This window comes from Gossypium arboreum, chromosome 2, assembly GCF_025698485.1.
Source record: "Gossypium arboreum isolate Shixiya-1 chromosome 2, ASM2569848v2, whole genome shotgun sequence".
NCBI lineage: Eukaryota > Viridiplantae > Streptophyta > Magnoliopsida > Malvales > Malvaceae > Gossypium > Gossypium arboreum.
The window spans coordinates 72,998-99,724 of record NC_069071.1 but is presented as its reverse complement, the minus strand read 5'-3'; the positions used below and the strand labels follow the sequence as shown (position 1 = coordinate 99,724).

The 26,727-nt window shown below is 36.2% G+C and overlaps 5 protein-coding genes across 13 annotated transcripts; 4 read left to right on the top strand and 1 right to left on the bottom strand.

Annotated features, from left to right (window-relative positions):
• The first annotated feature begins 464 nt into the window (after positions 1-464).
• On the top strand, positions 465-6,234 carry LOC108469891 (uncharacterized). Of its 4 annotated transcripts, none has more exons than XM_053023134.1 (6): positions 465-1,158; positions 1,811-1,940; positions 2,389-2,465; positions 2,897-4,576; positions 4,674-4,842; positions 5,320-6,234. In XM_053023134.1, the coding sequence occupies exons 2-6, from the start codon at positions 1,859-1,861 to the stop codon at positions 5,934-5,936; spliced, it is 2,625 nt and encodes an 874-aa protein (XP_052879094.1). In that variant the 5' UTR covers positions 465-1,158; positions 1,811-1,858; the 3' UTR covers positions 5,937-6,234. The 4 variants fall into 4 exon arrangements, with proteins under 4 accessions (XP_052879094.1, XP_052879097.1, XP_017626485.1 ...); XM_053023137.1 differs by having other exon boundaries at positions 466-1,062; positions 1,776-1,940; XM_017770996.2 differs by having other exon boundaries at positions 467-1,158; positions 1,776-1,940.
• Positions 6,235-8,077: 1,843 nt separating this feature from the next.
• LOC108467339 (WUSCHEL-related homeobox 13) lies at positions 8,078-9,962 on the top strand. Its single transcript, XM_017767975.2, has 2 exons — positions 8,078-8,490; positions 9,175-9,962. Exons 1-2 carry the CDS (start codon positions 8,274-8,276, stop codon positions 9,693-9,695), a joined length of 738 nt encoding a protein of 245 aa, XP_017623464.1. The 5' UTR covers positions 8,078-8,273; the 3' UTR covers positions 9,696-9,962.
• A 735-nt stretch (positions 9,963-10,697) lies between these two features.
• LOC108452082 (uncharacterized) lies at positions 10,698-14,291 on the top strand. 2 transcript variants are annotated; one of them, XM_017749825.2, is made up of 6 exons: positions 10,698-11,324; positions 11,981-12,323; positions 12,591-12,681; positions 12,814-12,868; positions 13,387-13,525; positions 13,737-14,291. In XM_017749825.2, exons 2-6 carry the CDS (start codon positions 12,177-12,179, stop codon positions 13,842-13,844), a joined length of 540 nt encoding a protein of 179 aa, XP_017605314.1. In that variant the 5' UTR covers positions 10,698-11,324; positions 11,981-12,176; the 3' UTR covers positions 13,845-14,291. The 2 variants fall into 2 exon arrangements, with proteins under 2 accessions (XP_017605314.1, XP_052879085.1); XM_053023125.1 differs by having other exon boundaries at positions 11,319-11,446.
• A 227-nt stretch (positions 14,292-14,518) lies between these two features.
• On the bottom strand, positions 14,519-23,712 carry LOC108452053 (DNA mismatch repair protein MLH3). Of its 5 annotated transcripts, none has more exons than XM_017749791.2 (25): positions 23,259-23,712; positions 23,123-23,174; positions 22,969-23,016; positions 22,700-22,854; positions 22,545-22,602; positions 22,152-22,209; positions 21,919-22,011; positions 21,652-21,817; positions 21,544-21,559; positions 21,232-21,452; positions 20,052-20,121; positions 19,879-19,941; positions 18,314-19,732; positions 18,160-18,238; positions 17,907-18,058; positions 17,642-17,700; positions 17,339-17,536; positions 16,774-16,818; positions 16,646-16,699; positions 16,434-16,540; positions 16,133-16,181; positions 15,811-15,870; positions 15,626-15,698; positions 15,226-15,311; positions 14,519-15,080 (listed from the first exon to the last, which is right to left on the bottom strand). In XM_017749791.2, exons 1-25 carry the CDS (start codon positions 23,382-23,384, stop codon positions 14,895-14,897), a joined length of 3,693 nt encoding a protein of 1,230 aa, XP_017605280.1. In that variant the 5' UTR covers positions 23,385-23,712; the 3' UTR covers positions 14,519-14,894. The 5 variants fall into 5 exon arrangements, 3 of the variants coding, with proteins under 3 accessions (XP_017605280.1, XP_052879059.1, XP_017605287.1); XM_053023099.1 differs by having other exon boundaries at positions 17,949-18,058; XM_017749798.2 differs by lacking the exon at positions 15,811-15,870.
• A 156-nt stretch (positions 23,713-23,868) lies between these two features.
• On the top strand, positions 23,869-26,199 carry LOC108483669 (uncharacterized). The gene is made up of 2 exons (XM_017787235.2): positions 23,869-24,004; positions 24,620-26,199. Exon 2 carries the CDS (start codon positions 24,648-24,650, stop codon positions 25,812-25,814), a length of 1,167 nt encoding a protein of 388 aa, XP_017642724.1. The 5' UTR covers positions 23,869-24,004; positions 24,620-24,647; the 3' UTR covers positions 25,815-26,199.
• The last annotated feature ends 528 nt before the right edge of the window (positions 26,200-26,727 follow it).

Below are 26,727 nucleotides of genomic sequence, written 5' to 3'. Positions count from 1 at the left end.
TATGTAATTAACCAAGATAAATGGTCATGAGGAATAAAAGGGTAGCCGAAAGGCATTGCTATCATCTCTTTACATATTCATGTGATGTGAGTACTATAATATACTCAAACCAACTCTTCTTCTACCTTTCAATTTCTAGTTAGGATAATGGGTCAAGAGTGGGAAACTTTCAACTAATTTTTTTTAATAAAAGAAGCAATTTATTCTTACAATAATTAATTTAACCATTCTTTTATTTTATCATAAAAAATTAGAGGGAAAAAGATAGATTTGTATGGTTTATGATGTAAACATTACCCTTCAACTGTCTACAAAATTAGAAAGCTGATTATATATCCAAAATAAAATTTAAAGGAAATACTGAAAGGTTTAGTTGGGTGAGCAGGTTGTACGTACCAATTTGGTGAGGTCAGCAAGCATTGTGTGGTGTTTATGAGGTGTTAGGGAGATGAGATTCGCCATTTAGTTCTCAATCATTAAATATATACCAGATTAGATCTCATCTCTTTTATTTATTACAGGGAATTTTAAGTATTCCTTAAAAGATGAAAACTTGATAGTTAGAACTTGCGATGTTATAGAATCAGAATTTAGTTAGAAGCAACCAAGCAAACATGTCTGAATGTCTCTGTAAAAAAAAATACTCTGCAATTGACAGCAATGGGTATTAATAATTGGAGTACTTTGGGTCTTTCTTTTCTATCCTCCACCCTTAGGCATAGCCCACAGGCATTGAAAGAAAAGAAAAATGAGTGATTATTATCATTAATGAATAATGCATTTAAATGCCGTCTTCCCTTTATTTATTTATCATTAAGGAATAATACTTTTTATTAATAAAATGATAAAAAAACAGTTGCCACAAAACTTTTCCTGTACCATCATCATCATCATTATCAATTTTGATTATTAAGTCTTCGCCTCTGTTTCTGCCTCTGCCATGCATCAATTATCATTCAAACCTTAGCTTTCATTTCCAGCTCTTATTCAATTCCCTTTGTCCCTCTGTGTAGCTTCCTTCCTCATTTCCATCTCCATCATCCACCCGACACCGTTTCCATGGTATTGCTCTTCATTTTACTCCACTTCTTCCTTAGCATTCAACAATGGCTTCTGCTCGCTCTCTCATATTAATCCCTTCTCTCTGAAAAACAAAGGGTACGTTTTTTTTTTAGTTCAGTTTGCTTCGTTTCAGATGCTTCTTTCTGAAAAATGGAAGCTTTGAATTGCTTCCGGTTTCATGGGGAATGAATCGAGAAGCTGGTTCCAGTTTTTAGCTTTATGGAGTCTTAAACAATGGGAAAATACTTGGTTTTGTGGTCTTGACTCGATGATGTTATCTAATCTTTTGGCAGAGCTTTGTTCAAACTTGAAAAAACAAAAACAAAAAGCTCTCCTTAATTTAGGCAGAACTGTTGCCTTGTTCATCCTAATGAATTGTGCTAGCTTAAGCTTTAGTAAAAGAAGGGTGTTAATTTTCTGTCTTTTCCATGATTGTCTTTATGCTCAGCTGTCATGAGTTGTGTACATCTTCCTCTTTCCTTCTTTCCATGGCTATTAGCTCTTATGATTTATGAGAAATTGATTAAACTGGGCTAAATTCTGTGAAATCTCTGCATACCCCATTAAAACAAAAAGGGTAATGCACTAATACTATGGATTGGAGTCCATTCTTCTTATATGTGATAAGCTTTTTGTTCAGCCATATTTGTTGAGGTAGTATAATCAATGTCTTCATTGATTTCTTGGCAATAAGTTTCTTGTTGGCTTTACAGGAAATTATCCAAGTGCGTGATTTTCTTCAATGTAGGGAGTGATAAGAAGTAAATGCAAATGATTTGGTAGATCCATTGGCTCCATGGGAGGCTTATTTCACTTTTTTGAGTTCAACCATAGCAACATGGCCAGAAAAATACTTGCACACAAGAGACACGTTGGTGGTAAATATTGTTCTTTTCTTTTTTTTTTTTTTCTTTTTTTTTTAAATTCATTGGAAAAGTTCTTTAGTAAATTGCTTTGGATTCAGAATTTAGATATCTTTTGGTGATCCTTCTCGTGATTGAAGATACACTTGCATCTGTTAGTTATATTTCCATTCCAATTTTACAAACTATATCAGTAATAACGTTGCCAGGAAGTAATGCAAGAAGAAACTCACGAGATTCTTGTCAGCAAAAATGCTTTTGTTCATGGTTGAGCTAGTATACTAACTTTTAAGCATTGCTAGGGTCATTTTTGTAGATTATCATATTCTTAAGTGGTAAGAGGGTATGTACCAAGAATGTTAATTCCTCCTAAAATGGGAATGGCATGATAACTTTCCATTTCTTTCTAGTTTTAGTTTCTACAATGCAATTCAGTAATGCAGTTCATTTTGCCACTTTGCAGGTCTAGAAGCACCGCGAAATAGCTTGGAGCTGCAACTAGAAAATTCTCGGAACTACTGCGCTGTAGATGATCTGCCGGTAATTTTTCCATCAAACTTCTCATCGTAGATGTAAGACACATAATATTTTTTTTTAAACATCTGATACCATGTTACTATGTTCTTTGTATTGCATGACTCTGGTCTGATGATAGTGTCTAACTGGGTTGTCTTGAGAGTGATTGTGAAGAACTTCACCATTAAGCGGTGCCGAGTCTTGTCCAAGTGTGCGGTTATATGTACTTTTCAGTTTGATTTTGGTTTTCCTTTTCCCAGTATTCTAGCTTTCGATGTTTTGAACATTTGTTTTTGGTTAAAATCTTTGATCATCCTTCATTAATTTCCTATATAGTTGGGGTCAGACTAATGCTACAATGAGTATTAACTCAAACTGAAATAACATTATCATCTAAATATTTCTTAGGCATCTCTCTCTCTCTCCCCGCTAAAGGCATTTTATGTGAATTTCAGTGCTCTTATCAAGCAGAAGAAGACTGGGCAGCAAAGAACTATTGTCGAACTGAGGCTTCAATGAAGAAACTGATTAATGAGGAGATGTCCAAACAATCTAACACCAGACAAAATACACCTAGTATTGTTGCCCGGCTTATGGGAATGGATGCATTGCCATTTGATTCAAAACCTATAGTAGTTCCATCAGTTGGGAAAAAGAATGATCGTCAGCAAAGGGAAAAAAATGCAAAGGGTTCAGATGTCTATTTATCTTCTAACTCAAATTACTCGAAGAAAATGGATGTTGACTCAATTTATGGTAGTCGAGACAGAGATGCAGAGAGATGGAGCACCGGCCAGGAGTTTGGAAAGCCAAGGCCTCGTGAACATCCTCAGGAGGAAGAATTGCAAAAATTTAAGAAAGAATTTGAGGCATGGCAAGCAGCCAGGCTTAGAGAATGTTCAAAGGTTGTTGATGTTGGAAGCATTTCTATGGCTCAAGAGAAACTGAGCAAGGAAAAGATGGCACATTATGCAGGTTCTGAAAGAGCAAAGCATGAGAAGCCTTTGGAATCTAAGAGGTTTGCAGTAAACGAAAATACGTATGAGATGGGTTTGCATCGCAGACATAAATCAGAACCTTTTACAGCTGAGCAAAAAGAATCAAGAAGCCGATGCACAAATAAGGATTTTAAGCTACCTTCTATGATACATTATAATGAGAAAGTCGATGCTGCTCCGACAAGGATAGTGATCTTAAAGCCTGGTCCTGATAGGATATATGACCATGAAGAATCATGGACCAGTTCCTCTGGCACTTTTGATGAAAGAGCTAGTATAGAAGATTTCCTTGAGGAGGTAAGGGAACGACTAAAACTAGAACTGCAAGGTAAAACTCTTAAAAAGAGTTCTGTGATCAGAGGAAGTGGAATCGAAACCACTTTCAATGAAAAGCCATCTGATCCAAGACAAATTGCTAAGCACATAGCAGAACAGGTCAGGGAAAATGTTAGTAAGGATCTTAAAATGAATTTAGTTCGATCAGAATCAACTAAATCATATAGAAGTTCAGTTCAGTTCAATGGACCAGGCTCCCCAGAGTTCATCAACAAAGATACAAGAACATTCTTGTCAGAGAGACTAAAGAATGTTCAAAGGCAAGAAACACAGTTGGATATACCAATTGTTTCCACTGGCAGATGTAGATTGCCTGTGTTTGAGAATGGAAGGGACAGGCTAAAGCAAATAGAAGATTTCCCTAAGTCTGGAAATGACCAGAGCTACTGGGAAATTGTTAAAGATGAACAAGAAATGCAAACCAGATCTTTCAGGCATGGAGATGATGTTGGGTTGCAAAATAGGGAATCGTCCACAAGAAATCTGATTAGGTCTTTGTCAGCACCAGTCTCGGGAACATCATTTGGGAAGCTGCTTTTAGAGGACCGCCATATTTTAACTGGTGGTCAGATTAGGAGGAAGCATGAAGGCATTGAGAATGTACAAGTGGATGTTGAAAAAAGGAAGAGAGAAAAGTTCAATTTGAAAGAGAAAGTTTCTAATATCAAGTATGGTTTGACACTTCGACGGAGGCTATTTGGCAGGAAGATTCAGTCAATGGTGTACACATATGGTGCCTATGATGGTCCTGTAAAAGATATATTGAGTGGACCAACAGTTATAAACTTCGGCGAGAGGCATGTAAGGGCACTTTTCCCGTTTCTTGTTTATAAATTAAGAGCTCGTTTAGATACATTTCCCATTTTGTTTTGTAATTAATATATCTTTGTTGTCTTAGGAGAATTCTACTGAGGTGCCTCCCAGCCCAGCATCTGTTTGCAGCAGCACAAATGAAGAATTTTGGAGGCAAGTGGATTATCCCAGCCCGATATCAACACCTGATGTGACTTTAGGAGAAGAAAATGCAGTACAACAGGTTTTCAAAGAGATCAGTTCTAATCTGAATGGTATGCAACTTTCCCTTTAATTGCAAACTTTGGTCTATGAAAAATTACAAAAAGGATTGTGCTCTCTATTCCTTGATCACATAACTACATTTCTTGTATTGAATATGACATATATTACAGTGTAATGAATATGACATAACTACATTCCTTGATCACTAGCATTTTGCTCTTGTTTTCTTTGGATTATTGTTAAAATTATTGTACTACTTAAACAAAATCCCAACCTGTTTCTCACTTTCTCTTTTGTTCACGTGGAAAGGAGAGACAGTTCAAAGATGCTGTATAGGAGCACTTTTGTTTTGCATACACGTGAGTGATATTATTGTTAATATAATGGATAGCTGTCAGCATAATCTCTGTCTAGATCTGGCACCTGATCATTCCAGTCCAATGTTGCTACTGTCCACATAATGAACAACTACCTTTTGATATTAATGCAATATATGACAATCTTCTTATTTATTGATTGATTACCAGAGTTGAGGAGGCAACTTAATGAACTCGAGTCTGATGGAGTGGATGACGTATCAATTGAAAAGGAGTCTACTGAATCAGAAATAGGGGATATAGAGGACCAAGCAGAAGGCTATGTTAGGGACCTGCTTGTTGCTTCTGGTTTATATGGTGGATCATGTGACAAATCCTTATCTAGATGGGACCCGTTAGCGAAGCCTATTGGTGATGCTGTCTTTGAACAAGTGGAAGAATCATATAGAAAGTTGGGCAAGGAAAATGATGAGAATGATAAGAAGGTAGATCGAAAGGTGTTGCTCGATTTGTTGAATGAAGCACTCTCAACCATACTTGGGCCACCAGTGACCCTTTCTCGGTTCAGGAGAAAGCTTGTTGGTTCCTCCATATTGCCGCATCCACGAGGAAGGAAGTTATTGAATTCAGTGTGGGAAATTATCCAAACCAATTTATATCCTCCAAATGATAGATGCTACTACTCGCTCGATAGCATGGTGGCCCGGGATCTAGGTTCAACCCCTTGGTCTAGCTTGATGGATGAAGAAACTAATGTTTTGGTAAGAGAGGTGGAATGCTACATTATAGGCAACCTGGTTGAGGAAATTGTGAAGGACATGCATTAATGATGGTGCATACATTAACGAGGTTTTGGCTGCTGGTTATTAAATCTAATGTAGGGAAGTGGCATACACATGGAGATAACCCTGCTTTGCTTGTAAAGGTGAATATTGGTGGGAGATTCCCCGTCCATGTACATATTCTTTACCGGGTGGGTTTGCAACGTATAGGTTAAGTTTGATCAGGTTTATACATACTGTACATGATTGATTGGTTGTATTATTAGAATTTTATTTACAATGGAGAGAAACTAATAAATGTAACTTTTTGGTTCTTGATTCAGTTGCCTGTTTTGGATTGAAACTGATATGATTGCTAATGAGAGCATATATTATTGGTTTTTCTTTTCTTCTATGGTATTTTTATCATATTTTTCTAGGAGTACGCTAATATTTTTTATAAAAGTATTATAGAGACTTTTATTATTAGAGTCAAATTATATTCCGTCCTACTTACTAAAAGAATGAGCAAATTAGTCTCTGTACATAAGATCAAAAAGTAAATAGGTTTTTCTGTTAAAAATTTCATCAATTTCTACTATTAAAAATCGGTCTATGTACGTCAGCATGAGGTATATGTAACACGTCATATGTAACTATTTGGTTATTCTAATAGTCACGTCAGTTTATAAAAAGGATCAATTTACTATTTGATCTAACGTATAGAGTCTAATTTATTTATTTTTAAATAAAAAGAATAAAATATAATTTAACTCTTAATAAAGGGTTACCTTGTTAATTTCAACTAAATAAAAATCTATTGCGAAGCACCTTTGTTAGGTCTGAATATTAAAATAATTTTTTTTATTTTTGATCTTTTAAAATTTTTAAATTTTAAATTAATAAAAGTAAAATTAATCTTTAACACTTAAAATTAATAATATTTTAATTTAATATTTTAAAATTTATATTTTTACTATTTCGCCCCTAAAACTATTTTTTTCACGAATGAAGGGGTGAGACATGGTCTGTTGGAGTTTAATATGGTATTGACATTTCTTAAATCGGGCTGATACTAAGAACAACAGTTAACATCACCTAAATACTAAATATTCCAACTTAGAAAAGTAAGGTCAGCAAATAATTGATTTGAAGGGGGATAGGTTTCCTGTTTTTACCAGGAAAAAAGTAGGTAAAAGCGCAAGTAAAGGGTGAAGAAAGGAAGACATAAATTCAAAGGAAGAGTCCCCACTGACATCATGTGCGTGTTGACAGTTCATTTGTGGAAATCTTTGTTAGGTACACCGAACAAAATAGTATTGTCCAATCAAAGAAAAACCAAAAGCTGTGATATCCAAGTATTTTCATTACTACTACTGCTGCTGCATTCATCTGTATTGGGTGAATAATATACCTGTTGGCATTTAAAGCAAGGAAGAGGGTGATTCTTTGATGTTTGTACTAACTTTTAAGTCACCGTATTTATCAAGAATGTAAAAATATTGACCAAAAACATACATTACACGGTAATGAATGGAACCCACTTTTGTTTGACTCCCATCTATCGCCTGAATTAGCGGGGAGATGCACATGCCATTCCTACAGTACAAATAACTTCATTGTCATATACTTAGGTACATGTACATGAGTTGCTTACGATATTTGTGGAGTCAGAGTGAGAGATATCTATCATTAGTTTCGTAAACAAACAAGTTAAACACTACCCAAAGTAAATTTGGAAGAAATACTAAACGACTATTTGGTTGGTGGAGTGAAAAGCAACTGCCAGTTCCATCTTACGTACTAAACGACATTCATTTGAGTTTCAGAATGTTATATGTAGCAGTTAACCGGTTACCTATAATACCGACAGCACCAGCCTCACTGTCAGTCCCCGCAGTTAGTGGTTTGGTGTCTTTAGTTTTTACTGTCATGCTACCTGTAACTGTTACCAAACTAGTTTTGAACATGGATTTCTATTTCATCAATATTAACAGTACATGCATTTGCACAATGGGAATGCATTATTATAATTAAGAAAAAGTCCAACAGGGTCGGTTCTCATACAAACAAACAAGACTAATTTAAATTTAATACAAATTAGCCCAAGCCACGAGGCGCGTGTTGTTGCTAACATACGCATGGAAGCCCACTACGCACCCTGGCTGCCTGCCTTCCTGCATTAGTAAGTATTACCCAACAGCATAATGAATTATTTAACATCCAATTCCATATTTAATATTTAATAGTTTTTGTTTTTGTTTAGTCCCATATTCCACGCCTCTACACTTTAGCTGTCGGTTTGTCCATTTCCTTACTACTTTTTCAAACTTCTTCTCTTTCTCTCTCTGTCTGCCAAAGAATTTAAGATAAGGGGTAGGAAATGAGTGAAAATTAAGTAAGATGATGATAATGGAATGGGATCAACAGCAAGAGAATCAAAGCCAAAACCAGAGAGAAGATAGTGTGAATCTCAATGTGAACAATGGAGTAATGTATGTGAAGGTGATGACAGATGAGCAGTTGGAGACTCTCCGGAAGCAGATTGCCGTTTATGCCTCTATCTGTGAGCAACTTGTTGAGATGCACAAGAATCTCACTGCCCAGCAAGATCTTACAGGTAGGTCGACCTTCTATCCCCCACCCGCACTTGTATATTATGCTCCTCCACTTTCTGTTCATGCTCATCTAATGGGATTCTTTTTTTGTTTCACCTATTGCTTGCCTGTTATTTCTGATATTTAAATATGTATTGCCCCTGATCCATCATCGTCTACCTTGGATCTACCCTCTCAGTCTGAGTCAAGTGTTGGTGGACTTGAAACTAGTGAATTCCCGCTGTTTTAGCTTTTGGAAACATCATTTTTCTGTCTATGGTTGAACAAAAGGATGATGAAAATCTTTGTATACAAATTAACACTGTTGTGCTGCGCTTCGTGTTGGGTTCATTTGGGTGGTCGATTTGGATCATTCACTTGTGTTCTTCTTAGCTTAACCTATATTTTTCTTTATTGCAGAATAAGTTAAAATAAGAACCAACTGATCATTGATGCTTATCTGTTTTTCTTCCCATTATCAACGACGGTATATTTTTCTTGTTTGTAAGAAATCCACCTAACTTTAGACAAAACCAGAAAGAATAATTTGTCAAGCAATATAGGTGGAAGCCATTAATGTTCAGATTCTGAAATTAAACTGATAATGTTGTAGAGTAGATTAGGGTTGAAATATAAGTGTGGACTGACTAGCAGTTTGTCATTGTCAATATTGGCTACTGAAAAATGCTAATATGAATGAATGGCAGGTGGGAGACTGGGAAATCTGTATTGTGACCCATTAATGACATCGGGTGGGCACAAAATAAGTGCGAGACAACGATGGACACCAACCGCTGTGCAACTTCAAATACTGGAACGTATATTTGATGAAGGAACTGGAACTCCAAGCAAGCAAAAGATCAAAGAGATAACCTCAGAACTAAGCCAGCATGGCCCCATTTCTGAAACCAATGTGTATAACTGGTTTCAAAACAGACGAGCTAGGTCTAAAAGGAAACAAGTAATGGTTGCATCCTCCAGTAATAACAACAATAATCATAATAATGCAGGTGAATCAGAGGTAGAGACAGAAGTTGAGTCACCAAAGACAAAACCAGAGAATCTTTTGCTTGTATCAGAGGGTCAAGGTCAACATCATGATGTGTGCTTTCAGAACCCAGAGATAACTTCTCAACTGCATTTCTTGGGTGTAGGAGATGACCATATGTCTGCTAAAAGAATGGGGGGAAGCTACCACATTTATGACCAAGCATGGCAGGGTGAGTGAGTGAATGAGTGAGGCAAAGAAACTACATAGCATGCATGCTTTGACATAGTAAAGCTAATACATAAGCTTTGAATCTTACACTGCCCTTTAGGCTTTTGGCTTTCTTTTGTTTTTGATTAATATTTGTTAATATGAAGAAGTGAAAGGAATGTGCTTGGGCAGGTTTTTGATGAAATTAAGAGAGTGCTTGATTTGGAATGTTTGATGGTAAACTGTGAACATATTAATATAATATTAAGTATATGTGGGTTGGTGTATTCCTCCAAATCCAATCATTGCAATCAATCACATGAAAACTATATTATGTTATGTGATTAAAATCGCAGGTAGGATGAAGTAGGTGGTGGTTTTAACCCAATGCTGGCATAGCCATATCACCCACAACATTCCAGCCCTCAAAGTTACTACTATTTCCACTAATAAGTATTCAGAGCCCACCACTAATGATTATGTTTAATTCCTACCATAATCCCCAATTGTTGTCTTTTTGGGTAATTCAAGGTTTTGCTACTCAAACTCTTTAGGCTCCATTAAATTTATTGGTATTTGTTGTGTGTAATCTACTTCAACATATTCAAATTGATATTCTTTTATACTAATAATAATATTCATGACAATCAAATTAAAATTTAACCTTTTAAATAGAAAATGATATAGAATATTATTAAAATAATAATTAACTAATCAAATAATATAAAATAATACTAGGCTAAACAAATCTAATGTCCACAATTCATCCACACATGCAAGGCATTTTAGTAATTTTATCAAAATTATCTTTCTTGCTAAATAACCATTTTGTCCTCAATCAAATTTTATATTTCTACTTTTGATTATTTTCACTTTTAGTCATTTAACTTTTTAAATTTACATTTTAAACCTTAAACTTTGAAATATTTACACTTTAACCTCATCACTTTTCACTTTTTTATAATTTAGTCAATACCTCGGATATATCTCACAATATAATGCTATACTTTTTTCAACTTTCTATATTATCATTAGCCTATTACAATGGCAATAGGGGTTAACACCATTAATGTGGATGACACTATTGCTACCTTTCAAACCAAATCCAGCAAACCACAGGGCACAGGAGGCCGGACTAGTATTGGCAGGTTGAAATAGGCTTGAAACGGGCCAGTTTCACTGCAAATTTAAACCTCAGGCTAGATCCAGCCAGTGACTAGCCAGGCTCGGCAAGAAAGTTGATAGATTGGGGGAGAAAAGGGGGAGGGGAGAGAAAGTAGAAAAAGTTGGCATTATTTAAGTTTTTTTCCCTCGTTTTCGCAATTCACTTTTTAAGTTTGGTAACTTTCGTGGCCTGGGCTACTACAGCATTAGCTAAATAATTAAATTTCATTAGTATAGTAATTAGTAACACGACGCAAGATCTTCGGTTTTCCTTTTCCTTGTTCCCTACACTGGACCCTCTCATCTTCAAAGCTAACACAAATGTATACCCTATTTAATAATATTACATATAAATAAATAAATAACCCCTAATTTCCTTCTCAATTCTCTTCAATCATCACCCTTTTCCTGCAATCCAAACAAACAAAACCTCTCTCTTTATCTGTGACACCAACCAACCAAGCAGCAACCCCCCCCCCCTGCATAAATGATCAGGTATTGAATCAAAATTCATCCCCTTTTTTTTCAATTCACTATGTTCTCATTTACATCTCATAATTTCATTCGATCAGAGCTTGTTGATTCGCATTTTCACTTCACATTGCGTTTGCTTTCCTGTAATTTTCCATTTTTCTTCTATCAATCAACCTATTTTACGTTTTAATTATGTTTCTTTCTTTCATGTTACCTATTCCAATATAATCTTTAACTTGGCTATTCATTTTCATTGCATGATGATTTTTTTGTTGACTTTCTGTCTTTAATATTCTTTTGGTTTTACGGGAAGCTCTTGTATAACCGAATATGCCTGTAGGGTTTTCAAATTTACGTGTTTATGTCATTTACAACAAGTGAAACGTCTTTCAATTCCGATTTATCTACTAGAACCGCTTGAATCCGCTTGAATTTATGCTGCTTTCCAAATATGCACATCTTCTTTTTCCAAATTTGATGGGTTTTTGTTGTTACTATTACTGTGATGAGAATTCAGATTTTGTTTTGGGTTTTGTTAACAATTTAACATCGGAAATCTATGATTATTGATGTTTTAACGTGGATGTGAATCGAGCGGCTAGACTATCTACTTAGACAATTACTTTTGCTTTGGGGTTTCTGATCTTTATTATTATTTTTTTAACCACCGCTCTAAGGTCTTGGCTCCTCCAGCCAGCACCACTGCCTTTCCTCCCATCTCCGCCGCCAGCTGATTGTTGATGTATCATCGGACCTAATTCCAGTCTGAAGAATTGATTTAATTGGTAACCTTTTAAGTTTCGAGTTAGAATCTTATTTTAGAAAAAAAACACCAAAAAAAAGAAAGAAAGAAAAAAAGGAAAAAGAAAACGGATGGGGAGGATCTCAATAGCTTATATACATGAGGGTAAATGGCCTCCTGGGTCAGTTGATATTCACATCATCCAAAAGAGTCTTCGAAAGGCTGTCTTTGTAGCTATTCTCCTTATACCATTTGCCTGCATTTTCCTATCTCTCAAGGTATGGTCCTTATACTCGTCTCTTTTATCTTTCTGTAATTCCTTTAGTGATATGTTCTTCTGTTTAGGAATCAATTGACTACCTTTTGTACTATGACTGAGATGGGGAAGTAAGTATGACTAATCATGATTTTTGGGAACCTAAATAATTTTCTAGTTCTAGTGTTAAAATGGGATTTTTTTTTTTTTTTGCTTGAATAGAAATCCTCTGGAAATTAACTCCTTGTTTGCTTTTAGCATCTCATACAATGCGTAAATGATATAACAGGAAATTTCAGCCACTCTTATTTTGTGGAGATTTCAGCTAAGTGGACTTCTTGTCATATTATTATTATTGCTTTGGAACCCTGTTCACAAAGGTAAGAGCTTCTTCAGCCGGTTGCCTTTGTTATTTGATGTGCTATTTTTTTCAATTTCGAACAAGTACAATGTGATTGCTAGATATATTGTTTTAATCCTTTTTCTCAAGTTTTCTATTTTTAAGCTTTCAGAGTCTGTCATCATAATGCCAGCCTTTGGAGTTCAGCTTGAAACCCACTATACGAGGTAACTTACTAAAACCTCTAATTCTTGAGAATGAGTGTTAAATATCTATGTAGGTACATGTTTTATGGTATACCATGAATATGCAAAAACATAGCTTATGTTTTTGTTTTTCTTCTATACTATTAGTTCTGCAAGTTGATGGTCGGATAATTTTCCTGATTTGATTTTCAAAATTCCTCTTTTACTTTTAAAATAAGACTGTCTAAGAAGGGGAAACTTCTGTTGTCACTCTATCAAAATTTGATGTTCTAGGTTATTAATCAGTATTAGGGTTTAGTTGTTCTTCCATCTAGTTTTTTGCATTTCGCATTGCATTGTCTTGGATTTGCAAGTGGTTCTCAATCCTTTCTAGCTTTTCTTCTATAGGCATGCTCACTATTAGAGAAGCAGCTTAATCAATTTTCATAAATAAATCCTTTAGATTTTTTAGTCACGAGCTTTTACAAATAAGTAGTTGTACTAGCACTATAACCAATGTTATTATTTCATCTGGTTTTGTTTGTTTACTTTTGTTGTAGTGGAAGAATCATCCGCAGATTCATTCCTGCCGGTGAGATTTTGAAACCTGTATTATTAGAATGTGTTACCCCCGTAACTTGTTACTGGAGCCTCTCTTTACTTGTGCGTGGGAAGGAAGAGCTAGTGTTGGTGTTCAAGGTAAGACAACTGAATTTCAGTCTCTGTTATTTGCTTAAGAACATATGGGGGGAGATATACTGCCGTATATCTTAAACAGGATGGTCAATCCCTTACTTTGAAGATATCAAGTAACAATAGGAGAGTGTATATGCATGTGCTGTCATTATAAGTTAATATAGTAAGTAGTACTGGGTTTAATTGAGGCGTGAAACTTGGTCTATGTGTGAAGGAGCTACACCCTCCAATGAAGATGTTGCTTCCCATATGGAAGGCCTTGTGTGCTAGCATTGACAACAAAGAAGGTCCAGACACATGTGGGGAAGGTGAAGGTGGCTGATGTCAAGGCCGTGAAAGTAGAAAGAGGAATATATGAAAACACATCAATTAGCAAAGAAAACGTATGTGGATTGCTTGCTGCAAGCGTAGAGAAGAGATAGGGGTAAAATGCATTCTCGTCAGAGTAAAAACAATTTAGTCCTTTTTTGTAGAAGAGGATGAGCATTAGAGATTATCAGCAAGCTGTCTGTTGCTAAAGGAAACAAACAATGGATGAGCTTTCCAACTCAATTAACCAAGATACAATATGCATATTTGTTGGTCTGTTCACTTTTTTAGTATGTTTTTCTTTTTCTTTTCTTTTCTTTTGTTGGTTTCATTTGATATCGAAATGGTATACAGTTAAACTGGGTTGGGATTTGACTCAGTTGTATGTGAGGAAAAAAAAAAGTAAATCAAATGTGGCATCATTTTCACCCAATGTATGGGATACAAGTTAGAATGATAATGCTCAGATGTGAGGATCTAAATTGCGACTTTTGCGAACAAGGCAAGGGTATTGAGAATTCAACTAGAAACAAATAAACATTCCGCCATTAAGGTCGATGGAATGCATTTTACTTTATTTTCAGTATGGCATGCGATCATATGCTGCTATCGGGCTGTGAAATGTCAAGGGTGTGCTAGCGTAATTGATTACCACACTGGTTAAACAAGAGGCCTGAACCCTTAAGCTTATACCAAGGAAATGATTCTACTTGCTCATTGGGGAGATGGGGAAGAGAGCAAACAACCAAGAATTAATGCACGGAGAAATACAAATGTAGTACAATGTTTGCAATATACTTTTATGTTCAATTTGCCGTAAATTCAGTTTACTACCATCACCCTATGAGTTGAGAATACATCATAGAGGGAAGAAAAATAACACATCTCGTAGCACCCAATTATTATTATGGGGTGAAAAAGAATGTCAATTACCCATCTTGGATAATGCTTTGGTTCCCTGAAAGCCCAACTTCTCGCAGGCTGAGATCAGGTAAAATCAATCCAACAATGGGTCCAGTCACCTTTAGACAAGTACACTATGACGTGGTTTCAGCTTAACACGTTAGCTTGGTTTTTCATCAGCAGCTGCTCTTAACCGCAAGCTGGCCCTTTCAAGGCTCACTCCTTGTCGGCATAGCCCATGCCATAACTCCCTGCCTTCATCATCCCTCACTTGCATCTTAGCTATCTGCCCATGCAATGCCTCCAAATTCACAAGCGGGGCAGTGGTTGGTCGCCCATGAGCACACTGCATGTTATCATTTTCACATTTATTAAGGCAGCATAAGAATATCCCTCTCTCACACACACGTGCAAATGAATGCATACATGCACAAAATGTCAGCAGTCGAATCTGCAAAAAGAATTCTTGGTGTGGTATATGTTCAACTCACTTGGAAGCACAGCGAGGTCTGCTTTAGCTCTTCAACAATTAAGGAACATTCTGAAGGAAGCAAGGAGTCTCCGAACATAATTGCACCTTAATGATGAAAGCATGACAGGAAGTTACACAAAGTTGGAGAACTTGCAATGAAGGACAAGATATTATCAACATATTAACGAAGGTTATGGAAGTAGCAGAGTTGGAACTATCAATAGACGTAAGAGAGAAAAGAGACAAAAGATATCTTAACAGCCACAGTGAAGAAGTCTCACTTGACCTATGCATATATATTATTTGCTCAGATAATTATTGCACTAACCACTCTAATTAAGTATTAGATAAATCATAAAACTTCCACATATTTGAATTTGATTCGTCCAGTTGCCATAACCATGTGAGATTAGACATACCTCGGCATGCTTTGGAATTAAGAATGCGACTAACAGATGGGGGCATTGTTGATGATCCGTCCGTATCAGCAAGCTACGTATTATAAATACAAACTGAGAGTCAGAAATTAAACCTTTACCAACAAGTAAAAGGGAAAGGAGAAGTAGGAAATAAATGTTCTGATAAGCAACAAACCATGTATTACCTGGTGAAGAAATTCCAATAGATCAACATCAGATAAATTGACACCTAAAATGCAAGGTACCTGCATGTTATCCATAAAATGTTGTTGACATTGAAGTTTTAACAGAACAGAAATGGCAAACTTGAATTTGCATGATAAGCAAACAAGGACACAGTATTTCAGGGATAAGCTTCCAAAATTTCCTTCAAAATATGATAAAACAGGTAATTTTGACCCAACCTCATTGAACTTACGAAAAAGCAGTAAGTAATGCTCAAGCAAAAGATGTAAGGGCGGTGGTTTAGCTTCCATCAATATAACCAGAAGTGAAATGGAGCTTAACTGCAAGAAGTATGACAACAGCTGGCTTACGCTGAATAAGGTTCAAATTCCTGGATAGTAATTAAAATTAAGAAGCAAAATCAGGATATATAATAAGATTAATAGCAATGAATATCAGAAGACAATGAATGGAACATTAAGGAATGAAACACAAAATGGTGAAACTCCTGCTAACATCTTTATAGGTAAGAGATATGCACCTTTGAACAATGTTTTTGCCTCTAAATCCACATTCAGGATTATTTATCACACAGCAAACTATATGGCGTAATATTTTCAAACCAAGGAAAAAAACAAATTACTTCTTGAAGGATCTTGAATCTTGCGTGTGAAAGTCACAGATCCAACCCCAATGTCTTATTTGTTCAGAAAAATTGTGCAGCAACTGATATCCCATCTCTGGCAGGATCTGTTATTTAACAAGTAATAAGTTAAACCTAGATTCACAAAGAAAAAAAAAAAACATCATTGCCAAAGCTCTAGGATAAAGCTTCATACATTAAACTGTACATACCAGCTCTTTCTCTGTATCCAAATAGGCGACTGACTTCCCTTCACCAGATAAGACCTAGTTTTTTTGACATGTCAAATTAGTAGCAAAAATCACTACTTCGACAAATTTGAACTAGAGAATAGTTTTACCTTGCGACGAAGTTCTTCTAGTTGAATTCTTTCATCTGCAGCATGCTGCAGAAGATAACAATAACTAGAGTTAATCATACTGCCAAAATTTCTATAGCATTTATGTGAGGATGTATGCTAATGTAATCATTTGTATGTCCAAATCAGCATACAAGGCTGTTGTATAGCCATCAAATCCATGGATTAGGATATGCATGAATTATGGTATACTTGACATATTTGAACGATCATTGCAACTAATGTTTTCTCCTCATTTCTCATCAACTATTCATCCAACTGTTGTCATGTGTAATCTGTCTTCTAAGATCAGAATTTCTGATGACCTTCACCATGACTAATTAACCTCTCTTTTTAGTCAGTCAGCTGTTATTAAAGGAATCACTATATCTTTTGAAGACCAACATCTGACAAGTGGTATATCCAAGACCCCGTATATGTGCAATTCATAGTACATACATGAACTTAAGGTACCATTTTCAGCTGAAAACTTACACTGCAATAATTAGAGCAGAAAATGCATGACAAGAAAAGGGTAATGCTATAGAAATTTAAGCCAGTAATGGACCTGGTCAATGATAGCAAGTTTTCCACCAGCTACAATTGGGATGAATTTCTTATCCACCTGCTGCAGAACCTTGGCCTCTGTGAGACACTTCTTACTAATTGATTTAGGAACCAATGATTCAGCAGCAAGGTTAAGGAATCCAGAAGCGATATCAAGTAAAGTATCTTCATTGTCAGCATCATATAATTTGTTATTCCTCTGCATTAACAATACAGTAAATACTATTGACCACTAGTGAATGCATCTGGAGCTGAAAACTCAGAAGCAGCAAATACGGTTTATTAAAATTGCAAAATACCCAACTGTTTTTCTCCATTTGGTTCCAGAAATTAGGGGATCCTGATTTCCATATGAGGGAAATACTGAAAGATGAGAGAACAAACAAGAGCTGTTAATCTGTTGATATGTAGTTAAAAGTTTTTCCTTCTTTGGCAACTAAGCAAATTTAAGGAGAAAAAAAAGGATTTTGCATTCCATGTCTATTACTCTACTGTAATGTTGATAAACTCTCATCCTCTTCAAGTTCACCCAATACCAAATCAATATCAATTGTTTTGTAAGAACTTACGCTTAAATACAAGTATTTCTTCTGGTGAAAGAACAGAAATACCTTGCACTGGAACAAGTTCAGGATCCTCTCGGCAATAAGGTTGTTCAATCTTATCACATTTTTGAACTATGGGACCATGCACCTTGTCTGGTTTGTTATTCATATTTGATCTGTATTTAGCCAAAGTGAACAACCAAGAAAGAGAGAAAATTCAAGTTTCAGCAGCAAAATCAAAGTCAATTCTGTAAGGAGATAACAAAATTGCTCATACCTATTCTTCCCAAAATTAGGTTCAAAGCATCGATTGTGCAAACCAGAAGAATGTTGTGGAGGCTTCTTATCACCAGTCTCTGCAAAATTCATTTATATTAATATGGTACATCATTAACCAATCCTTTAAACTGAGATGTACATCACATAATCACCTAAAAAGGTGTATGGACCATGGACTTCATTAGAAGTAGATTCCTCCGACGTCTGCAAACAATGATGTAAGGAGATAAACCTCCTCTTCCGGATGTAAAAAGGAGGAGCTGACTGGCTTCTTCTTGATCTTTCTTTAGGACTAAAGTTTTTTCCAAAATCTTGATAACGAAAGCAATCTCTTTTCCTTTTATGTTCATTAATACTTGAGTCTGAACAAGGCCAATCTCCGTCTTCAATTACTACGTTGAATTGTTCTGGAGAAAATTTATGTTTTAGATTGTCTTGTTGAAGGTGCTCAGAGAATTCCCTACTGGATTCAGCATAGTCAATTCCTTGTTCAGTGTTTGGGAAATCATGGATGCATTTTTCTTGGCTGGAGCCCCTTGAGATTAGATCAAAACCAAATTGGTTGTCCTTGTCTTCACCATCAGAGAAATGACCAAAGTTAGTCCTTTTCTCAGATCTGAAACTCCCTTCTATTGCATTCTTATAACTAAATTGTGCAAAGAGGTTTGAGGTTCCCGAACGCAATCCCAAACTTAAGAACTGATGACTAGAGGCAAAGTTTTCAGCTAGCATGACTGAACCAGATACTAGGCCATTTTCTTCAACAGAAACATCTCCACATGACAGAAACAACTTTGCAGAAGCTCCTCTTAAAACATCACAATCCATAGGAATGTTATCTGTTCCTACAAGCTTGGGTCCATCCTGCCATGCGGTCTTTGAAAGGTGATCAAATGTCTGGTCACTGAAATCAACTTCCATCATATTGAAGCCATCATTTGAGCAGACCCACTTCCTTTTTGTCTTAAGGCTATCAATTGGTGAGTCAACTCCTACGTCACTTTCAACCAACTCCCTGTCAAGTGGCTGGTTTCTTTGGAAGGAGCAACTTTGCATAAAAGGTTTGCTGATATTTTTCCTAAACTGCATGTCATTGCAAAGTTCACGACTATCAAAAGGAAAAACACTCCTAACTGTTTCATTGGTCACACAACTCTCAAACTTGAGGGATTCATTACCTAACTTTGAACTTATATTATTGTTGTTCACATGATAGTTTGGTCTTCCTGAAGCAATAAATCTATTTTCCAAGAAGTGATCTTCTGCTAAAATATTGTTATCAGATGACCAAAGATGCCAATCACTCCTTTGGTTTACTACGGAGCCACCTTTGGAAAGGGAATCACCCAAACTTTGAAAAGAATAGTCAGTCCAATGAACAAACTTCATATCATTCTGCTGATCTTTAAATTGTGCAGTATTCCCATTGCACTCCTCAAATGGCGTATCTTCACGGTCCATATGAAACAAATTATCTATGGTTAGCTTGTCCAATGAAGAAGATGGTTGATACTTTTTAGTCCTCTTCCTCGTTGCAAATTCCAAGTCCACTGATGATCCATCAAAAAAATCTACAGAACAAACGTTGAAAAAACAAATGAAGCATGCAAGAGAGATAGCATTGCAGAAAGCAATAACTTTCTGTGAAAGCATGATTGGATATTCATTCACATCATGTCCAAAGAAAATGTTTGGCCAATAACATATCGAAGGGCACCTTCTGCAACATTTAAAATATTTACATCTTCCTTCAGGGTTTCTGCTTGTCCTAATCCATCAACTGCATGAGTTAAAGGACTAGATAAGAAACCAATTATAACTTGATAGTTTCAGGAGTCATTACAAAAACAACCATAATAAGCACTTTGTTCTGTATGGCCGAGAGCATACCATAACTAATATTTTTCCTCCAGAGGTGTTGAACTGCTGTCTCAATTAAGGTACATACAGGTTTCCAATCCTGGCAAGAAAGAAACAGAAAGAGAGAGAGATTTGAGGTTGAATTAACAACTTTCTGAAGTTCCTAATAACCCTAAGGGCCCAAAATTTCTTGTTTTTCGAAAAAGGCAAAAATAAACTCACCACTGAGGATTAAACGAATGAAGAGTTGAATTACGACATTTGGCAGATGACTTTTAAAGGTAACCACACAAATTGATAATGTTTTAATCCTACAATTAATGAATAAAGTGTATACCCAAAGGGAAAAAAGGTAAAGTATGTCCAACTTATGTGCAAAGTCCATCTGATCATCATACACACTGTCATTTATTATTGAAAGAATAATGTCATATTCCATTGTGCTTCAAGAAAATTTTCAATGTGGCATATGTACTTTAAAAGTGTGTAATATGGCATCTATACTACCATTAGTCTATTAAAATGGCACTAGGGGTTAACACCGTTAAGGTGGATGACATTATTCCCAACTTTCAGACCAAATCCAGCAAACCATAGGCACAGGAGGCCGGAACCAGTATTGGCAGGTTGAAATAGGCTTGAAACAGGCCAGTTTCACTGCAAATTTGACCCTCAGGCTAGATCTAGCCAGTGACTAGCTAGGCTTGATAAGAAAGTTGATAGATTGGAGGAGAAAAGGGGGACGGGAGAGAAAGTAGAAAAAATTGGCATTATTTCTCATGCATCAACATGTGATCGGATGGAGGTCACGTCAGCTGTTTTAGTTAACATTGTTAACCACAGGGTGCTAGATTTTCACACAGAATGATAGTACATATACTACATTACACATTTTAGAGGTACTTTACCACATTGACAGGTTCCACAATGTACAAGGAGCTGGCGACAAAACACAATGACATACAAAGGCCAAAGGTGACACTTCACTATCATAGAAAGCAGCATTGAGTATTCTGGCCATACTTCTATGCAATAGAAGCAAGCAATTCCACGTTTGTTATAAGAAAATGAAAAAAGTTCAAAGTAGTCTTCAAATGTTTTGAACAAACATTATTTTGAACCAGATACTAAGGTTCCTTCTCGAAAAGAAAATGTTTTAACCAATACAAATGCAAACTAAATCATGGTTCTCAATTAGACTGCATATTACCTTGAATTCGACATATGTCTTTGATGGTTCAAAGGTTAAATCATAGAAAGATGGTGGGCAGCTAATGTTAATTATGTATGATGGAACCACTTGAGATCTACTCCTTTTTCCGTTCTTGGTCCAGTTATTAGCCTTCTCTGGATGTAAAGACTCGAAACTAGTAGACAAGTTGTTCAGCAACTTATGAATGGGACCCTTGCAGACAAGTCTTGAATTGATATCTGACATTGTCAAGGTCCAAAACGAAATTGATGATAAACAATGTTTTCATATTGACTAGCCATATAGTGGTCTCAGATATTCAGCGGATACAGACATATTGAAAGGCCTGCCAGAAAAGAAAAAAAATATCATAAGGAGGAATCTAGAATATAAAAATTATGAAGACACTTATGCAGTTAATCAAAATAATTATTCTACCTTAGAAGTAAAATCATCACAAGGTCCAGATATGTAGCCTGAAAGCTTGAGGGAACCATCACTAGCATTCAGCTTCTGCAGACAGGCACAATCCTCAATTCCAAGACCACTCATCAGAAGAGGCAAAGGGGAAGAGGAAGGATTCACAGAGAGAAGCTCATCCTCACTTAATTCAACAAACAATAAAGTTAAAAAAAAAAAAAAAAAAGAAATGGAAAAGGAACATGAATGACACAGTTCCAACAATGAAATTTGACAAGAACATACCTCTCAATATCAATAAGATTGAAGTAAACCATTGGGTGAACAAGAGCAATTCTGAATACACACTTTTTAACAGACTGCAACACCTTCTTCGGGCTTCAAATTCAGCATTACAAATCACAGGTGCGTCGATTCAGTGTAATGGTAGAGATTTCACAAGGTGCAACCAAGAGCTAGTTTCATAAACTATGCTTAACTATAAGGGAAACAAGAAATTGGAGATTAAAAAGACAAACCTTGATTGCATTTGTTTCTTCCGAACAGGTTGATTGTAAAATAAATCACGCACAACAACTGTATGGAATCAAGACATTAGTCAATGAAGAAAAGAAAAAATTGAAAGAAAAACAGGCCGTCTTTTCCTATTATTTTAAGTGATTTCTCACCGATTTGAGTCTTCTCCTAATACTTAAGGTTACCTAGCTGTACTCTTTTTTATATATAACTTCAAAGCTAGAATAACATCTGCTCTCTTCAGGCTAAACACCAAAAGCTTTGAGAAAATGTGGCAAAAAGATTGGTCTAACACGCAAAGGAATTTCAACATTAAATGGACAAGAACAGATCTTCAAGTCAAGCAATAATACCAGTGAGCTAACAACAAATGCAGTGGCCAGATAACGCCTTACCTGTTGTGCCCGTATCTTTCCTATCATCATCAATTCCAAGATACAAACACTTGGACCCCTGGAAAGAAAGAACCAAGAGAAATTTAATTGCAGCCAATATCAAAATGATTAGCAAAGAAAAAAGAAGCTTATAACAAAATAGCCACTGCAGATACCTTTATCACCTTGCGGTATCCATTTGGTCTTCCATAAGCTTTTGTTACTATTTCTATCAAAGCTACATCAGATATAGAAGCTAGAGCTTCTCCCCGAAAGCCAAAGCTACTGCCAGCAGCATCCAAATCACTAAGATGGTTAAGTTTGGACGTTACTGGCATAAAGAGAAATGAAGCGAGCACTGTGAGTTAGTGAGAAAACAAATTGAAGGCATTACAGAAAATCAGGAAATAAAAGGCATCATCGACAAGTATATTACGAAGCTAACCATATCTTTCTCCCAGTAGCACCAATCCATCCCGAGATATACCAGACCCTGAAAGCATATAAGCAACAAATAAATAAAAAAATCAAACATGAAACCTGGATGGACGTGACAATTGACTAAAGGTGTTAGCAACGAAAGGCATGATAGCTTTTACCATCATCCACCACTTTGACATAGCTGCTCCCAACACTTAGAAAGACTGACACCTGAAACAATAAAGAAACGGCGACTCTTAACACAGAGTTCCCATCGTAGAAATTATTTACGAGTTAGTTGTTGAAATTTACGACCTTTGTCGCAGCAGCATCGAGGCTGTTGAAAATGAGCTCCTCCACAACCCTAGTGAGGTCAAACAAGATAGTGGCAGAACGCACTGTACTACGAACAGCATCTGGCAAGCGCTTAATACTCCCCATTACAAGCCTAACCTAGCTCATGTAGAAAATTAAACAAACATACGCATCAAAACCAATCCGCTTTAAATACACCAAAAAGAAAAAAGAGTACTCCGGGGGAAAACGAGTAATTAGCAACAAATTAGGATTGGGAAAGCCTTTTCTTAAGAAAATTTTTTTATTACGGAGAAAACAAATAAGGTTTAGGGTTTATAGCATTGGTTTCGCGCATTTCAGTTTTTTTTTTTCCCTCGTTTCGCAATTCACTTTTTCAGTTTGGTACTTTCGTGGGCTGGGCTGGGTTACAACAGCATTAGTATTAGTATTAGCATTAGCTAAATAATCCTAAATAATTAAATTTCATTAGTATAGTAATTGGTAACACGACATAAGATCTTCGTTTTTCCTTTTCCTTATTCCCTACACTGGACCCTCTCGCTCGCTCCCTCTCATCTTCAAAACTAACACAAATGTGTACCCTATATAATAATATGACATAAATAAACAAAAAACCCTAATTTCCTTCTTCTCAAATCTCTTAAATCATCTCTCTTTTCCTGCAATCCAAACAAACAAAAACTCTCTCTTTATCTGTGACACCAACCAACCAAGCAGCAAACCCCCCCTGCATAAATGATCAGGTATTGAATCAAAATTCATCCCTTTTTTTCTTTTAATTCACTCTAATTTCAGTTACATCTCATAATTTCATTCGATCAGAACTTGTTGATTCGCATTTTCGCTTCACGTTGCGTTTGCTTTCCTGTAATTTTCCATTTTTCTTCTATCAATCAACCTATTTTACGTTTTAATTTTGTTTCTTTCTTTCATGTTACCTGTTCCGATATAATCTTTAACTTGGCTATTCATTTCCATTGCATGATGATCTTTTTGTTGACTTTCTGTCTTTATTATTCTTTTGGTTTTACGGGAAGCTCTTGTGTAACCGAATATGCCGGTAGGGTTTTCAAATTTACGTTGTTTATGTCATTTACAACACGTGAAACGTCTTTCAATTCCGATTTATCTATTAGAACCGCTTGAATTTATGCTGCTTTCCAAATCTGCTCATCTTCTTTTTCCAAATTTGATGGGTTTTTGCTGTTACTATTACTGTGATGAGAATTCAGATTTTGTTTTGGGTTTTGTTTACAATTTAACATCGGGAATCTATGATTATTGATGTTTTAACGTGGATGTGATTCGAGCGGCTAGACTATCTATGTAGACAAATTACTTGTGCTTTGGTGTTTCAGATTTTAATAAATCGGAGAAGGGATATTAATGGAGGCTAACATTTGTGACATCAATCACTTGGATGCGGATGTCCTCCTGCCTCCTCGGAAGCGTCTGCTTGCAGGATTTAAGAAACAGGCATCCAATGCCAATGGTGCTTCAGATCAGCCTGCAGTGGCTTCTTCCTCTTCATCTCCTCCTTCACCTTCACCTTCACCTTCACCCTCACCCTCACCCTCACCCTCACCCTCACACTCGCCTTCTACTTCTTCAAGTGATGTTAATGACCATCTAAAAAATTTATTGATGAGTTCCCATTTATATAACCCAAATCTTTCTCCTGAGGAGATTTTGGAGGCCTCAAGAGCAGCAGCTACCTCTGCTGCTAAAGCTGCTGAGGCTGCCAGAGCTGCTGCAGAGGAGAAGGCTGCAATTGCAGCTAAAGCTGTTGCTGCAGCTAAGAATGCATTGGACATGGTAGCAAAATTTTCTGAAGACTCGATTAATAAGGAAAGACACCTAAAAAAGAATAAGCTCAAGAAACATGTCCCTGTTCAACTCTTGTACAAGAAACACGAACCAATTGAGAGTCCTAGGACAGATGAAGAGTTAGCCCGGAAGTTGCACCGAGCAATCAACAGTTCCCCAAGAATCTCAAAGAATTCACCAACTTCTGAATGGAGAGGTCATAAACATAAAAGGCCTAAGATCATGCCAACTCTTGAGAAAACAAAAGCTTCCAATGGGGGTATTGTATTGGGAGGAAGCCCATCTTCTACATGCAATGGAGGTACTATAGCAGGTGAAATTGATTCTGGGGACTCAATGGAAGAATCAGTTAAAGCAGTGGCAAAGGGTGCTAAATATGATAAATCTGGGCAATCAGAGTTGGATAATGGTGAAGCAGAATCAAGCCATTTGAAGGAAAAAGCTTTTGACGATGTAACTCCTAGTAAAAAGAGGGGAAGAATGAAGTTAAAGAGGCTGCCCTTAAGCATTTGTTCCTTTAGGGATCGAGTGAATCCCAAGGAAGATATGATTACTAAGAGCTCTCCATTGACTGAAAAGAACATGGATAATTCTACCGCTGCTGTTAAGACCTTTTATTCTTTGGAGCCCTCTGATGATGGTGTTATTTCAATCGAAGGTATGCGGAAATGCCAGGATTTCAAGGCCCCTGCATGTATCAAACAAAACAAAGTCGTGCAATCATAATATTCAAATCCTGTTCTTGTAACAGGTTGCTTCAAGGGTTGAAGTTAATAGCTGAGGTAGGATTCATAATTTTCTTTTATAGGAAATTAGGAACGACTTTACTCCATTTATCTCTTTGCTCGTTACTGGTTTTGTAAGGAAGTTGAATTGACAGAATGTATATTTGAATGTTCAATTGCTTGCCTCTACACTTTACTAATAGTGCTTGCTGCATAGAATGATAGCAATATTTGGATTTGAGATAAAGAGGAATGCAATAAATTTAGATGTTTTTGTTTTGTTGCATATTCATCCCGCATTCTTGGATGATGCTAGATGTACTGAAACTTTACTGCCCTTGGTATTGTTATTTCAGCAGTTGATTCATTATTTTCTTCTCCCTCAATTTGGGGTGGTTCTCCTTTATTTTTAATTATGGCCGTATAAAATGCATTTGTGTTGTTTATGAGATGCATGATTGATGGATACAGAAACACGTTCATAATCTAACGAGTTTAATGAAGGATACCAGTGAAGTTGAGGTTGCTGAAACATATTTACACCTTCACCTAGCAATCCATCATCTAACCATGGCGTTTCTTTTAAAGACTATGATAGATCTTGGCATTCGTGAACGCATTTTTTTTCTCTCAATGTCTTGCTGTAAATATTGATGAATTCATCTAGGACCTGCTGACAGTTGCTAAAGTGTAGTAATGTTGTGCCTTTTTTTTTTTTTCGTTTGCGATCGGCTCTCCCAAGTTATACCAAAAATTGGATAAGGATATTTGGTTGTGTATAGAGAGGAGAAAAAGGAAGGAGGCGCACAATTATATGTGCAACACTCTCTCTTTACTCTCTCAATAGCTAAATGTGAGCACTTTTTTGTCAATTTTAAAATGCCATCTATAGAAATAATGTTGAAATCAGCACT

What these genes read in the sequence shown, in the direction of transcription:
- LOC108452082 (XM_017749825.2), top strand. Translation starts at nt 12,177, where the DNA reads ATGGGGAGGATCTCAATAGCTTATATACATGAGGGTAAATGGCCTCCT. An exon ending in GCATTTTCCTATCTCTCAAG is followed by an intron (nt 12,324 to 12,590) that starts GTATGGTCCTTA and finishes ATGATATAACAG; the next exon opens with GAAATTTCAGCCACTCTTAT. An exon ending in TTGGAACCCTGTTCACAAAG is followed by an intron (nt 12,682 to 12,813) that starts GTAAGAGCTTCT and finishes TTAAGCTTTCAG; the next exon opens with AGTCTGTCATCATAATGCCA.
- LOC108469891 (XM_053023134.1), top strand. Translation starts at nt 1,859, where the DNA reads ATGGGAGGCTTATTTCACTTTTTTGAGTTCAACCATAGCAACATGGCC. An exon ending in ACACAAGAGACACGTTGGTG is followed by an intron (nt 1,941 to 2,388) that starts GTAAATATTGTT and finishes GCCACTTTGCAG; the next exon opens with GTCTAGAAGCACCGCGAAAT. An exon ending in GCGCTGTAGATGATCTGCCG is followed by an intron (nt 2,466 to 2,896) that starts GTAATTTTTCCA and finishes TGTGAATTTCAG; the next exon opens with TGCTCTTATCAAGCAGAAGA.
- LOC108467339 (XM_017767975.2), top strand. Translation starts at nt 8,274, where the DNA reads ATGATGATAATGGAATGGGATCAACAGCAAGAGAATCAAAGCCAAAAC. An exon ending in TGCCCAGCAAGATCTTACAG is followed by an intron (nt 8,491 to 9,174) that starts GTAGGTCGACCT and finishes AATGAATGGCAG; the next exon opens with GTGGGAGACTGGGAAATCTG.
- LOC108452053 (XM_017749791.2), bottom strand. Translation starts at nt 23,384, where the DNA reads ATGGGGAGTATTAAGCGCTTGCCAGATGCTGTTCGTAGTACAGTGCGT. An exon ending in TATTTTAAATGTTGCAGAAG is followed by an intron (nt 19,733 to 19,878) that starts GTGCCCTTCGAT and finishes TTTGTTCTGTAG; the next exon opens with ATTTTTTTGATGGATCATCA. An exon ending in TATTGGAATTTCTTCACCAG is followed by an intron (nt 15,699 to 15,810) that starts GTAATACATGGT and finishes TATAATACGTAG; the next exon opens with CTTGCTGATACGGACGGATC.
- LOC108483669 (XM_017787235.2), top strand. Translation starts at nt 24,648, where the DNA reads ATGGAGGCTAACATTTGTGACATCAATCACTTGGATGCGGATGTCCTC.